A 14591-nucleotide genomic window follows, 5' to 3' on the forward strand; every position below is an offset into this window, starting at 1 on the left:
AGGCGTCACTGAGGAGATATATATCCTTATATACAGAGCTGTAGGGTACAGTATAGTGGACAGAGGAGACAGTAGGAGGCGTCACTGAGGAGATATATATCCTTATATACAGAGCTGTAGGGTACAGTATAGTGGACAGAGGAGACAGTAGGGGGCGTCACTGAGGGGATATATATCCTTATATACAGAGCTGTAGGGTACAGTATAGTGGACAGAGGAGACAGTAGGGGGCCGTCACTGAGGAGATATATATCCTTATATACAGAGCTGTAGGGTACAGTATAGTGGACAGAGGAGACAGTAGGAGGCGTCACTGAGGAGATATATATCCTTATATACAGAGCTGTAGGGTACAGTATAGTGGACAGAGGAGACAGTAGGGGGCGTCACTGAGGAGATATATATCCTTATATACAGAGCTGTAGGGTACAGTATAGTGGACAGAGGAGACAGTAGGGGGCGTCACTGAGGAGATATATATCCTTATATACAGAGCTGTAGGGTACAGTATAGTGGACAGAGGAGACAGTAGGAGGCGTCACTGAGGAGATATATATCCTTATATACAGAGCTGTAGGGTACAGTATAGTGGACAGAGGAGACAGTAGGGGGCGTCACTGAGGAGATATATATCCTTATATACAGAGCTGTAGGGTACAGTATAGTGGACAGAGGAGACAGTAGGGGGCGTCACTGAGGAGATATATATCCTTATATACAGAGCTGTAGGGTACAGTATAGTGGACAGAGGAGACAGTAGGGGGCGTCACTGAGGAGATATATATCCTTATATACAGAGCTGTAGGGTACAGTATAGTGGACAGAGGGGACAGTAGGGGGCGTCACTGAGGAGATATATATCCTTATATACAGAGCTGTAGGGTACAGTATAGTGGACAGAGGAGACAGTAGGGGGCGTCACTGAGGAGATATATATCCTTATATACAGAGCTGTAGGGTACAGTATAGTGGACAGAGGAGACAGTAGGGGGCGTCACTGAGGAGATATATATCCTTATATACAGAGCTGTAGGGTACAGTATAGTGGACAGAGGGGACAGTAGGGGGCGTCACTGAGGGGATATATATCCTTATATACAGAGCTGTAGGGTACAGTATAGTGGACAGAGGAGACAGTAGGGGGCGTCACTGAGGAGATATATATCCTTATATACAGAGCTGTAGGGTACAGTATAGTGGACAGAGGGGACAGTAGGGGGCGTCACTGAGGGGATATATATCCTTATATACAGAGCTGTAGGGTACAGTATAGTGGACAGAGGAGACAGTAGGGGGCGTCACTGAGGAGATATATATCCTTATATACAGAGCTGTAGGGTACAGTATAGTGGACAGAGGAGACAGTAGGGGGCGTCACTGAGGAGATATATATCCTTATATACAGAGCTGTAGGGTACAGTATAGTGGACAGAGGAGACAGTAGGGGGCGTCACTGAGGGGATATATATCCTTATATACAGAGCTGTAGGGTACAGTATAGTGGACAGAGGAGACAGTAGGGGGCGTCACTGAGGAGATATATATCCTTATATACAGAGCTGTAGGGTACAGTATAGTGGACAGAGGAGACAGTAGGGGGCGTCACTGAGGAGATATATATCCTTATATACAGAGCTGTAGGGTACAGTATAGTGTACAGAGCTGTACAGTAGGGGGGTCACTGAGGGGATATATATCCTTATATACAGAGCTGTAGGGTACAGTATAGTGGACAGAGGAGACAGTAGGGGGGTCACTGAGGAGATATATATCCTTATATACAGAGCTGTAGGGTACAGTATAGTGGACAGAGGAGACAGTAGGGGCGTCACTGAGGGGATATATATCCTTATATACAGAGCTGTAGGGTACAGTATAGTGGACAGAGGAGACAGTAGGGGGCGTCACTGAGGAGATATATATCCTTATATACAGAGCTGTAGGGTACAGTATAGTGGACAGAGGAGACAGTAGGGGGGTCACTGAGGAGATATATATCCTTATATACAGAGCTGTAGGGTACAGTATAGTGTACAGAGGAGACAGTAGGGGGGTCACTGAGGAGATATATATCCTTATATACAGAGCTGTAGGGTACAGTATAGTGGACATAGGAGACAGTAGGGGGGTCACTGAGGGGATATATATCCTTATATACAGAGCTGTAGGGTACAGTATAGTGTACAGAGGGGACAGTAGGGGGCGTCACTGAGGAGATATATATCCTTATATACAGAGCTGTAGGGTACAGTATAGTGGACAGAGGAGACAGTAGGAGGCGTCACTGAGGAGATATATATCCTTATATACAGAGCTGTAGGGTACAGTATAGTGTACAGAGGAGACAGTAGGGGGGTCACTGAGGAGATATATATCCTTATATACAGAGCTGTAGGGTACAGTATAGTGGACAGAGGAGACAGTAGGGGGCGTCACTGAGGAGATATATATCCTTATATACAGAGCTGTACAGTAGGAGGCGTCACTGAGCAGATTCGGATCCTCTATTGATCTGTAGATGAGGGGGGGGTCGGGCCCTTCAGTACAGATGGGGCCCCTGATGTCCTCTTCCCTTTAGGAGAAGCCCCTGTTGGCCCCGGAGCCCCTCATTATGGAGACCATAGACGCTCTGATGGGGGAGGTGAACAATTGGAACTTTCCTATATTCCACCTGGTGGAGAAAACCGGACAAAGATGTGGGAGGATCCTCAGCCAGGTAAGAGAAGGCGGGGCCCCGGGGGGGGAATATAAGGGCCCGGGGGGGATGGATATAAGGGCCCCTGGGGGGGAATATAAGGGCCCCTGGGGGGGGGGAATATAAGGGCCCCTGGGGGGGGAATATAAGGGCCCCTGGGAGAGGGGAATATAAGCGCCCCTGGGGGGGGAATATAAGGGCCCGGGGGGGGGGGGAGGAATATAAGGGCCCCAGAGGGGGGGGGGGGAATATAAGGGCCCCGGGGGGGGGGGGATATAAGGGCCCCTGGGGGGGAATATAAGGGCCCGGGGGGGGGGGAGGGGAATATAAGGGCCCGGGGGGGGGGGGGGGGGGGAGGGGAATATAAGGGCCCCGGGGGGGGGAATATAAGGGCCCCTGGGGGGGGAATATAAGGGCCCGGGGGGGGGGGGGAGGAATATAAGGGCCCCAGAGGGGGGGGGGGAATATAAGGGCCCCGGGGGGGGGGGGGATATAAGGGCCCCTGGGGGGGAATATAAGGGCCCGGGGGGGGGGGAGGGGAATATAAGGGCCCGGGGGGGGGGGGGGGGGGGAGGGGAATATAAGGGCCCCGGGGGGGGGAATATAAGGGCCCCTGGGGGGGAATATAAGGGCCCGGGGGGGGGGAGGGGAATATAAGGGCCCCGGGGGGGGGATATAAGGGCCCCTGGGGGGGGGGGAATATAAGGGCCCCGGGGGGGGGAATATAAGGGCCCCTGGGGGGGAATATAAGGGCCCGGGGGGGGGGGGGGGGAATTTAAGGGCCCGGGGGGGGGGGGGGGGGGGAATATAAGGGCCCCTGGGGGGGGGTGGATATAAGGACCCCTGAGGGGGAATATAAGGGCCCCGGGGGGGGGGGGGGAATATAAGGGCCCCGGGGGGGGGGGGGAATATAAGGGCCCCAGGGGGGGGGGGGAATATAAGGGCCCCGGGGGGGGGGTGAATATAAGGGCCCCTGGGGGGAATATAAGGGCCCGGGGGGGGGGTGGATATAAGGGCCCCTGGGGGGGAATATAAGGGCCCCGGGGGGGGGGAATATAAGGGCCCCAGGGGGGGGGGGGGGGAATATAAGGGCCCCTGTGGGGAATATAAGGGTCCCTGGGGGGGAATATAAGGGCCCCGGGGGGGGGGGAATATAAGGGCCCCGGGGGGGGGGGAATATAAGGGCACCTGGAGGGGAATATAAGGGCCCCGTGGGGGGGGGGGAATATAAGGGCCCCTGGGGGGGAATATAAGGGCCCCTGGGGGGGAATATAAGGGCCCCAGGGGGGGGGGGGGAATATAAAGGCCCCTGGGGGGGGGGAAATATAAGGGCCCCTGGGGGGGGGAATATAAGGGCCCCTGGGGGGGGTGGATATAAGGACCCCTGAGGGGGAATATAAGGGCCCCGGGGGGGGGGAATATAAGGGCCCCGGGGGGGGGGGAATATAAGGGCCCCAGGGGGGGGGGGGAATATAAGGGCCCCGGGGGGGGGTGAATATAAGGGCCCCTGGGAGGAATATAAGGGCCCGGGGGGGGTGGATATAAGGGCCCCTGGGGGGGAATATAAGGGCCCGGGGGGGGGGAATATAAGGGCCCCGGGGGGGGGGGAGGTGAATATAAGGGCCCCTGTGGGGAATATAAGGGTCCCTGGGGGGGAATATAAGGGCCCCGGGGGGGGGGAATATAAGGGCCCTGGGGGGGGGGGGGAAATATAAGGGCCCCTGGAGGGGAATATAAGGGCCCCGTGGGGGGGGGGAATATAAGGGCCCCTGGGGGGGAATATAAGGGCCCCTGGGGGGGAATATAAGGGCCCCAGGGGGGGGGGAATATAAGGGCCCCTGGGGGGGGGGAAATATAAGGGCCCCTGGGAGGGGGGAATATAAGGGCCCCTGGGGGGGGAATATAAGGGCCCCTGGGGGGGGAATATAAGGGCCCCTGGGGGGGGGGAATATAAGGGCCCCTGGGGGGGAATATAAGGGCCCCTGGGGGGGAATATAAGGGCCCCAGGGGGGGGGGGAATATAAGGGCCCCTGGGGGGGGGGAAATATAAGGGCCCCTGGGAGGGGGGAATATAAGGGCCCCTGGGGGGGGGAATATAAGGGCCCCTGGGGGGGGAATATAAGGGCCCCTGGGGGGGGGGAATATAAGGGCCCCTGGGGGGGGGGGAATATAAGGGCCCCTGGGGGGGGGAAATATAAGGGCCCCTGGGGGGGGGAAATATAAGGGCCCCTGGGGGGGAATATAAGGGCCCGGGGGGGGGTAGGGGAATATAAGGGCCCGGGGGGGGGGGGGGGGAGGGGAATATAAGGGCCCCTGGGGGGGGGGAAATATAAGGGCCCCTGGGGGGGGGAAATATAAGGGCCCCTGGGGGGGGGAATATAAGGGCCCCTGGGGGGAATATGGATTGTGCTGCAATCACTATTCTGCTGTTACATCAGGTCTTATCCTCCAGAGCTGCACTCACTATTCTGCTGTTACATCATGTATTATCCTCCAGAGCTGCACTCACTATTCTGCTGTTACATCATGTTTTATCCTCCAGAGCTGCACTCACTATTCTGCTGTTACATGTCTTATCCCCCAGAGCTGCACTCACTATTCTGCTGTTACATCATGTCTTATCCTCCAGAGCTGCACTCACTATTCTGCTGTTACATCATGTCTTATCCTCCAGAGCTGCACTCACTATTCTGCTGTTACATCATGTCTTATCCTCCAGAGCTGCACTCACTATTCTGCTGTTACATCATGTCTTATCCTCCAGAGCTGTGCTCGCTATTCTGCTGTTACATCATGTCTTATCCCCCAGAGCTGCACTCACTATTCTTTTTTTCCCCAGATGTCTTATCGTCTATTCTATGATATGAATCTTCTGGAAACATTTAAGATTCCGCTAAAAGAATTCATGAACTATTTCCACGCACTGGAGAACGGATACAGAGATATTCCCTGTGAGTGCGGAGTGTGAGGGATGATGGGAGTGATACATTGTATGATAGGAGATTAGATTGTGATCTCCTGGGGTCAGGGATGATGGGAGTGATACATTGTATGATAGGAGATTAGATTGTGAGCTCTTGGGGTCAGGGATGATGGGAGTGATACATTGTATGTGATAGGAGATTAGATTGTGATCTCCTGGGGTCAGGGATGATGGGAGTGATACATTGTATGTGATAGGAGATTAGATTGTGAGCTCCTGGGGTCAGGGATGATGGGAGTGATACATTGTATGATAGGAGATTAGATTGTGATCTCCTGGGGTCAGGGATGATGGGAGTGATACATTGTATGATAGGAGATTAGATTGTGATCTCCTGGGGTCAGGGATGATGGGGGTGATACATTGTATGATAGGAGATTAGATTGTGATCTCCTGGGGTCAGGGATGATGGGAGTGATACATTGTATGATAGGAGATTAGATTGTGATCTCCTGGGGTCAGGGATGATGGGAGTGATACATTGTATGATAGGAGATTAGATTGTGATCTCCTGGGGTCAGGGATGATGGGAGTGATACATTGTATGATAGGAGATTAGATTGTGATCTCCTGGGGTCAGGGATGATGGGAGTGATACATTGTATGATAGGAGATTAGATTGTGAGCTCCTGGGGTCAGGGATGATGGGAGTGATACATTGTATGATAGGAGATTAGATTGTGATCTCCTGGGGTCAGGGATGATGGGAGTGATACATTGTATGTGATAGGAGATTAGATTGTGAGCTCCTGGGGTCAGGGATGATGGGAGTGATACATTGTATGATAGGAGATTAGATTGTGATCTCCTGGGGTCAGGGATGATGGGAGTGATACATTGTATGTGATAGGAGAATAGATAGTGATCTCCTGGGGTCAGGGATGATGGGAGTGATACATTGTATGATAGGAGATTAGATTGTGATCTCCTGGGGTCAGGGATGATGGGAGTGATACATTGTATGATAAGCGATTAGATAGTGATCTCCTGGGGTCAGGGATGATGGGAGTGATACATTGTATGTAATAGATTAGATTGTGATCTCCTGGGGTCAGGGATGATGGGAGTGATACATTGTATGATAGGAGATTAGATTGTGATCTCCTGGGGTCAGGGATGATGGGGGTGATACATTGTATGTAATAGATTAGATTGTGATCTCCTGGGGTCAGGGATGATGGGAGTGATACATTGTATGATAGGAGATTAGATTGTGATCTCCTGGGGTCAGGGATGATGGGAGTGATACGTTGTATGATAGGAGATTAGATTGTGAGCTCCTGGGGTCAGGGATGATGGGAGTGATACATTGTATGTGATAGGAGATTAGATTGTGATCTCCTGGGGTCAGGGATGATGGGAGTGATACATTGTATGATAGGAGATTAGATTGTGATCTCCTGGGGTCAGGGATGATGGGAGTGATACATTGTATGTGATAGGAGATTAGATTGTGATCTCCTGGGGTCAGGGATGATGGGAGTGATACATTGTATGATAGGAGATTAGATTGTGATCTCCTGGGGTCATGGATGATGGGAGTGATACATTGTATGATAGGAGATTAGATTGTGAGCTCCTGGGGTCAGGGATGATGGGAGTGATACATTGTATGTGATAGGAGATTAGATTGTGATCTCCTGGGGTCAGGGATGATGGGAGTGATACATTGTATGATAGGAGATTAGATTGTGATCTCCTGGGGTCAGGGATGATGGGAGTGATACATTGTATGATAGGAGATTAGATTGTGATCTCCTGGGGTCAGGGATGATGGGAGTGATACATTGTATGTGATAGGAGATTGGATTGTGATCTCCTGGGGTCAGGGATGATGGGAGTGATACATTGTATGTGATAGGAGATTAGATTGTGAGCTCCTGGGGTCAGGGATGATGGGGGTGATACATTGTATGATAGGAGATTAGATTGTGATCTCCTGGGGTCAGGGATGATGGGAGTGATACATTGTATGATAGGAGATTAGATTGTGATCTCCTGGGGTCAGGGATGATGGGAGTGATACATTGTATGAAGGGAGATTAGATTGTCAGCTCCTGGGGTCAGGGATGATGGGAGTGATACATTGTATGATAGGAGATTAGATAGTGAGCTCCTGGGGTCAGGGATGATGGGAGTGATACATTGTATGTGATAGGAGATTAGATTGTGATCTCCTGGGATCAGGGATGATGGGAGTGATACATTGTATGATAGGAGATTAGATTGTGAGCTCCTGGGGTCAGGGATGATGGGAGTGATACATTGTATGATAGGAGATTAGATTGTGGTCTCCTGGGGTCAGGGATGATGGGAGTGATACATTGTATGATAGGAGATTAGATTGTGATCTCCTGGGGTCAGGGATGATGGGAGTGATACATTGTATGATAGGAGATTAGATTGTGATCTCCTGGGGTCAGGGATGATGGGAGTGATACATTGTATGATAGGAGATTAGATTGTGATCTCCTGGGGTCAGGGATGATGGGAGTGATACATTGTATGATAGGAGATTAGATTGTGAGCTCTTGGGGTCAGGGATGATGGGAGTGATACATTGTATGTGATAGGAGATTAGATTGTGATCTCCTGGGGTCAGGGATGATGGGAGTGATACATTGTATGTGATAGGAGATTAGATTGTGATCTCCTGGGGTCAGGGATGATGGGAGTGATACATTGTATGATAGGAGATTAGATTGTGATCTCCTGGGGTCAGGGATGATGGGAGTGATACATTGTATGATAGGAGATTAGATTGTGATCTCCTGGGGTCAGGGATGATGGGAGTGATACATTGTATGATAGGAGATTAGATTGTGATCCCCTGGGGTCAGGAATGATGGGAGTGATACATTGTATGTGATAGGAGATTAGATTGTGATCTCCTGGGGTCAGGGATGATGGGAGTGATACATTGTATGATAGGAGATTAGATTGTGATCTCCTGGGGTCAGGGATGATGGGAGTGATACATTGTATGTGATAGGAGATTAGATTGTGATCTCCTGGGGTCAGGGATGATGGGAGTGATACATTGTATGATAGGAGATTAGATTGTGATCTCCTGGGGTCAGGGATGATGGGAGTGATACATTGTATGTGATAGGAGATTAGATTGTGATCTCCTGGGGTCAGGGATGATGGGAGTGATACATTGTATGATAGGAGATTAGATTGTGATCTCCTGGGGTCAGGGATGATGGGAGTGATACATTGTATGATAGGAGATTAGATTGTGAGCTCCTGGGGTCAGGGATGATGGGAGTGATACATTGTATGTGATAGGAGATTAGATTGTGATCTCCTGGGGTCAGGGATGATGGGAGTGATACATTGTATGATAGGAGATTAGATTGTGATCTCCTGGGGTCAGGGATGATGGGAGTGATACATTGTATGATAGGAGATTAGATTGTGATCTCCTGGGGTCAGGGATGATGGGAGTGATACATTGTATGATAGGAGATTAGATTGTGAGCTCCTGGGGTCAGGGATGATGGGAGTGATACATTGTATGTGATAGGAGATTAGATTGTGATCTCCTGGGGTCAGGGATGATGGGAGTGATACATTGTATGTGATAGGAGATTAGATTGTGATCTCCTGGGGTCAGAGATGATGGGAGTGATACATTGTATGATAGGAGATTAGATTGTGATCTCCTGGGGTCAGGGATGATGGGAGTGATACATTGTATGATAGGAGATTAGATTGTGAGCTCCTGGGGTCAGGGATGATGGGAGTGATACATTGTATGATAGGAGATTAGATTGTGAGCTCCTGGGGTCAGGGATGATGGGAGTGATACATTGTATGATAGGAGATTAGATTGTGATCTCCTGGGGTCAGGGATGATGGGAGTGATACATTGTATGATAGGAGATTAGATTGTGAGCTCCTGGGGTCAGGGATGATGGGAGTGATACATTGTATGTGATAGGAGATTAGATTGTGAGCTCCTGGGGTCAGGGATGATGGGAGTGATACATTGTATGTGATAGGAGATTAGATTGTGAGCTCCTGGGGTCAGGGATGATGGGAGTGATACATTGTATGATAGGAGATTAGATTGTGATCTCCTGGGGTCAGGGATGATGGGAGTGATACATTGTATGATAGGAGATTAGATTGTGAGCTCCTGGGGTCAGGGATGATGGGAGTGATACATTGTATGTGATAGGAGATTAGATTGTGATCTCCTGGGGTCAGGGATGATGGGAGTGATACATTGTATGTGATAGGAGATTAAATTGTGATCTCTTGGGGTCAGGGATGATGGGAGTGATACATTGTATGATAGGAGATTAGATTGTGAGCTCCTGGGGTCAGGGATGATGGGAGTGATACATTGTATGTGATAGGAGATTAGATTGTAAGCTCCTGGGGTCAGGGATGATGGGAGTGATACATTGTATGATAGGAGATTAGATTGTGAGCTCCTGGGGTCAGGGATGATGGGAGTGATACATTGTATGATAGGAGATTAGATTGTAATCTCCTGGGGTCAGGGATGATGGGAGTGATTCATTGTATGTGATAGGAGATTAGATTGTGAGCTCCTGGGGTCAGGGATGATGGGAGTGATACATTGTATGATAGGAGATTAGATTGTGATCTCCTGGGGGTCAGGGATGATGGGAGTGATACATTGTATGATAGGAGATTAGATTGTGATCTCCTGGGGGTCAGGGATGATGGGAGTGATACATTGTATGATAGGAGATTAGATTGTGATCTCCTGGGGGTCAGGGATGATGGGAGTGATACATTGTATGATAGGAGATTAGATTGTGAGCTCCTGGGGTCAGGGATGATGGGAGTGATACATTGTATGATAGGAGATTAGATTGTGAGCTCCTGGGGTCAGGGATGATGGGAGTGATACATTGTATGTGATAGGAGATTAGATTGTGAGCTCCAGGGGTCAGGGATGATGGGAGTGATACATTGTATATGATAGGAGAATAGATAGTGATCTCCTGGGGTCAGGGATGATGGGAGTGATACATTGTATGATAGGAGATTAGATTGTGATCTCCTGGGGTCAGGGATGATGGGAGTGATACATTGTATGATAGGAGATTAGATTGTGATCTCCTGGGGTCAGGGATGATGGGAGTGATACATTGTATGATAGGAGATTAGATTGTGATCTCCTGGGGTCAGGGATGATGGGAGTGATACATTGTATGATAGGAGATTAGATTGTGATCTCCTGGGGTCAGGGATGATGGGAGTGATACATTGTATGATAGGAGATTAGATTGTGAGCTCCTGGGGTCAGGGATGATGGGAGTGATACATTGTATGATAGGAGATTAGATTGTGAGTTCCTGGGGTCAGGGATGATGGGAGTGATACATTGTATGTGATAGGAGATTAGATTGTGATCTCCTGGGGTCAGGGATGATGGGAGTGATACATTGTATGATAGGAGATTAGATTGTGATCTCCTGGGGTCAGGGATGATGGGAGTGATACATTGTATGATAGGAGATTAGATTGTGAGCTCCTGGGGTCAGGGATGATGGGAGTCATACATTGTATGATAGGAGATTAGATTGTGATCTCCTGGGGTCAGGGATGATGGGAGTGATACATTGTATGATAGGAGATTAGATTGTAATCTCCTGGGGTCAGGGATGATGGGAGTGATACATTGTATGATAGGAGATTAGATTGTGATCTCCTGGGGTCAGGGATGATGGGAGTGATACATTGTATGATAGGAGATTAGATTGTGATCTCCTGGGGTCAGGGATGATGGGAGTGATACATTGTATGATAGGAGATTAGATTGTGAGCTCCTGGGGTCAGGGATGATGGGAGTGATACATTGTATGATAGGAGATTAGATTGTGATCTCCTGGGGTCAGGGATGATGGGAGTGATACATTGTATGTGATAGGAGATTAGATTGTGATCTCCTGGGGTCAGGGATGATGGGAGTGATACATTGTATGATGGGAGATTAGATTGTCAGCTCCTGGGGTCAGGGATGATGGGAGTGATACATTGTATGATAGGAGATTAGATTGTGATCCCCTGGGGTCAGGGATGATGGGAGTGATACATTGTATGATAGGAGATTAGATTGTGATCTCCTGGGGTCAGGGATGATGGGAGTGATACATTGTATGATAGGAGATTAGATTGTGAGCTCCTGGGGTCAGGGATGATGGGAGTGATACATTGTATGATAGGAGATTAGATTGTGATCTCCTGGGGTCAGGGATGATGGGAGTGATACATTGTATGATAGGAGATTAGATTGTGAGCTCCTGGGGTCAGGGATGATGGGAGTGATACATTGTATGATAGGAGATTAGATTGTGAGCTCCTGGGGTCAGGGATGATGGGAGTGATACATTGTATGATAGGAGATTAGATTGTGATCTCCTGGGGTCAGGGATGATGGGAGTGATACATTGTATGATAGGAGATTAGATTGTGATCTCCTGGGGTCAGGGATGATGGGAGTGATACATTGTATGTGATAGGAGATTAGATTGTGATCTCCTGGGGTCAGGGATGATGGGAGTGATACATTGTATGATAGGAGATTAGATTGTGATCTCCTGGGGTCAGGGATGATGGGAGTGATACATTGTATGTGATAGGAGATTAGATTGTGATCTCCTGGGGTCAGGGATGATGGGAGTGATACATTGTATGATAGGAGATTAGATTGTGATCTCCTGGGGTCAGGGATGATGGGGGTGATACATTGTATGATAGGAGATTAGATAGTGATCTCCTGGGGTCAGGGATGATGGGAGTGATACATTGTATGATAGGAGATTAGATTGTGAGCTCCTGGGGTCAGGGATGATGGGAGTGATACATTGTATGATAGGAGATTAGATTGTGATCTCCTGGGGTCAGGGATGATGGGAGTGATACATTGTATGATAGGAGATTAGATTGTGAGCTCCTGGGGTCAGGGATGATGGGAGTGATACATTGTATGATAGGAGATTAGATTGTAATCTCCTGGGGTCAGGGATGATGGGAGTGATACATTGTATGTGATAGGAGATTAGATTGTGATCTCCTGGGGTCAGGGATGATGGGAGTGATACATTGTATGATAGGAGATTAGATTGTGATCTCCTGGGGTCAGGGATGATGGGAGTGATACATTGTATGATAGGAGATTAGATTGTGATCTCCTGGGGTCAGGGATGATGGGAGTGATACATTGTATGATAGGAGATTAGATTGTGATCTCCTGGGGTCAGGGATGATGGGAGTGATACATTGTATGTGATAGGAGATTAGATTGTGATCTCCTGGGGTCAGGGATGATGGGAGTGATACATTGTATGATAGGAGATTAGATTGTGAGCTCCTGGGGTCAGGGATGATGGGAGTGATACATTGTATGTGATAGGAGATTAGATTGTGAGCTCCTGGGGTCAGGGATGATGGGAGTGATACATTGTATGATAGGAGATTAGATTGTGAGCTCCTGGGGTCAGGGATGATGGGAGTGATACATTGTATGATAGGAGATTAGATTGTGATCTCCTGGGGTCAGGGATGATGGGAGTGATACATTGTATGATAGGAGATTAGATTGTGATCTCCTGGGGTCAGGGATGATGGGAGTGATACATTATATGTGATAGGAGATTAGATTGTGATCTCCTGGGGTCAGGGATGATGGGAGTGATACATTGTATGATAGGAGATTAGATTGTGATCTCCTGGGGTCAGGGATGATGGGAGTGATACATTGTATGTGATAGGAGATTAGATTGTGATCTCCTGGGGTCAGGGATGATGGGAGTGATACATTGTATGATAGGAGATTAGATTGTGAGCTCCTGGGGTCAGGGATGATGGGAGTGATACATTGTATGTGATAGGAGATTAGATTGTGAGCTCCTGGGGTCAGGGATGATGGGAGTGATACATTGTATGATAGGAGATTAGATTGTGAGCTCCTGGGGTCAGGGATGATGGGAGTGATACATTGTATGATAGGAGATTAGATTGTGATCTCCTGGGGTCAGGGATGATGGGAGTGATACATTGTATGATAGGAGATTAGATTGTGATCTCCTGGGGTCAGGGATGATGGGAGTGATACATTGTATGAAAGGAGATTAGATTGTGATCTCCTGGGGTCAGGGATGATGGGAATGATACATTGTATGATAGGAGATTAGATTGTGATCTCCTGGGGTCAGGGATGATGGGAGTGATACATTGTATGTGATAGGAGATTAGATTGTGATCTCCTGGGGTCAGGGATGATGGGAGTGATACATTGTATGATAGGAGATTAGATTGTGATCTCCTGGGGTCAGGGATGATGGGAGTGATACATTGTATGATAGGAGATTAGATTGTGATCTCCTGGGGTCAGGGATGATGGGAGTGATACATTGTATGTGATAGGAGATTAGATAGTGATCTCCTGGGGTCAGGGATGATGGGAGTGATACATTGTATGATAGGAGATTAGATTGTGATCTCCTGGGGTCAGGGATGATGGGAGTGATACATTGTATGATAGGAGATTAGATTGTGATCTCCTGGGGTCAGGGATGATGGGAGTGATACATTGTATGTGATAGGAGATTAGATAGTGATCTCCTGGGGTCAGGGATGATGGGAGTGATACATTGTATGATAGGAGATTAGATTGTGATATTTTTCTCTGCTATCATTACTACTATCAGGGTCTTATACATCGGGGTCTTATATCGGGGTCTTATACATCGGGGTCTTATACATCGGGTTCTTATATCGGGGTCTTATACATTGGGGTCTTATACATCGGGGTCTTATACATCGGGTTCTTATATCGGGGTCTTATACATTGGGGTCTTATATATCGGGGTCTTATATCGGGGTCTTATACATCGGGGTCTTATATATCGGGGTCTTATACATCGG

The 14591-nt window shown here is 48.6% G+C and overlaps 1 protein-coding gene across 1 annotated transcript in view; it reads left to right on the forward strand.

Annotated features, from left to right (window-relative positions):
- Nucleotides 1–2578: 2578 nt before the first annotated feature.
- The window catches only part of LOC130313382 (cGMP-inhibited 3',5'-cyclic phosphodiesterase 3A-like), a gene marked incomplete at both ends in the record, with an annotated part of 57970 nt that continues 45957 nt past the window's right edge, over nt 2579–14591 (forward strand). The window contains 2 exons of the mRNA XM_056552642.1: nt 2579–2716; nt 5535–5646. Of these exons, the coding sequence (XP_056408617.1) occupies nt 2579–2716; nt 5535–5646 (250 nt within the window). The remainder of the gene's footprint in view (nt 2717–5534; nt 5647–14591) is intronic.

Source organism: Hyla sarda, unplaced genomic scaffold (assembly GCF_029499605.1).
Source record: "Hyla sarda isolate aHylSar1 unplaced genomic scaffold, aHylSar1.hap1 scaffold_1757, whole genome shotgun sequence".
In the NCBI taxonomy this organism is placed as follows: domain Eukaryota; kingdom Metazoa; phylum Chordata; class Amphibia; order Anura; family Hylidae; genus Hyla; species Hyla sarda.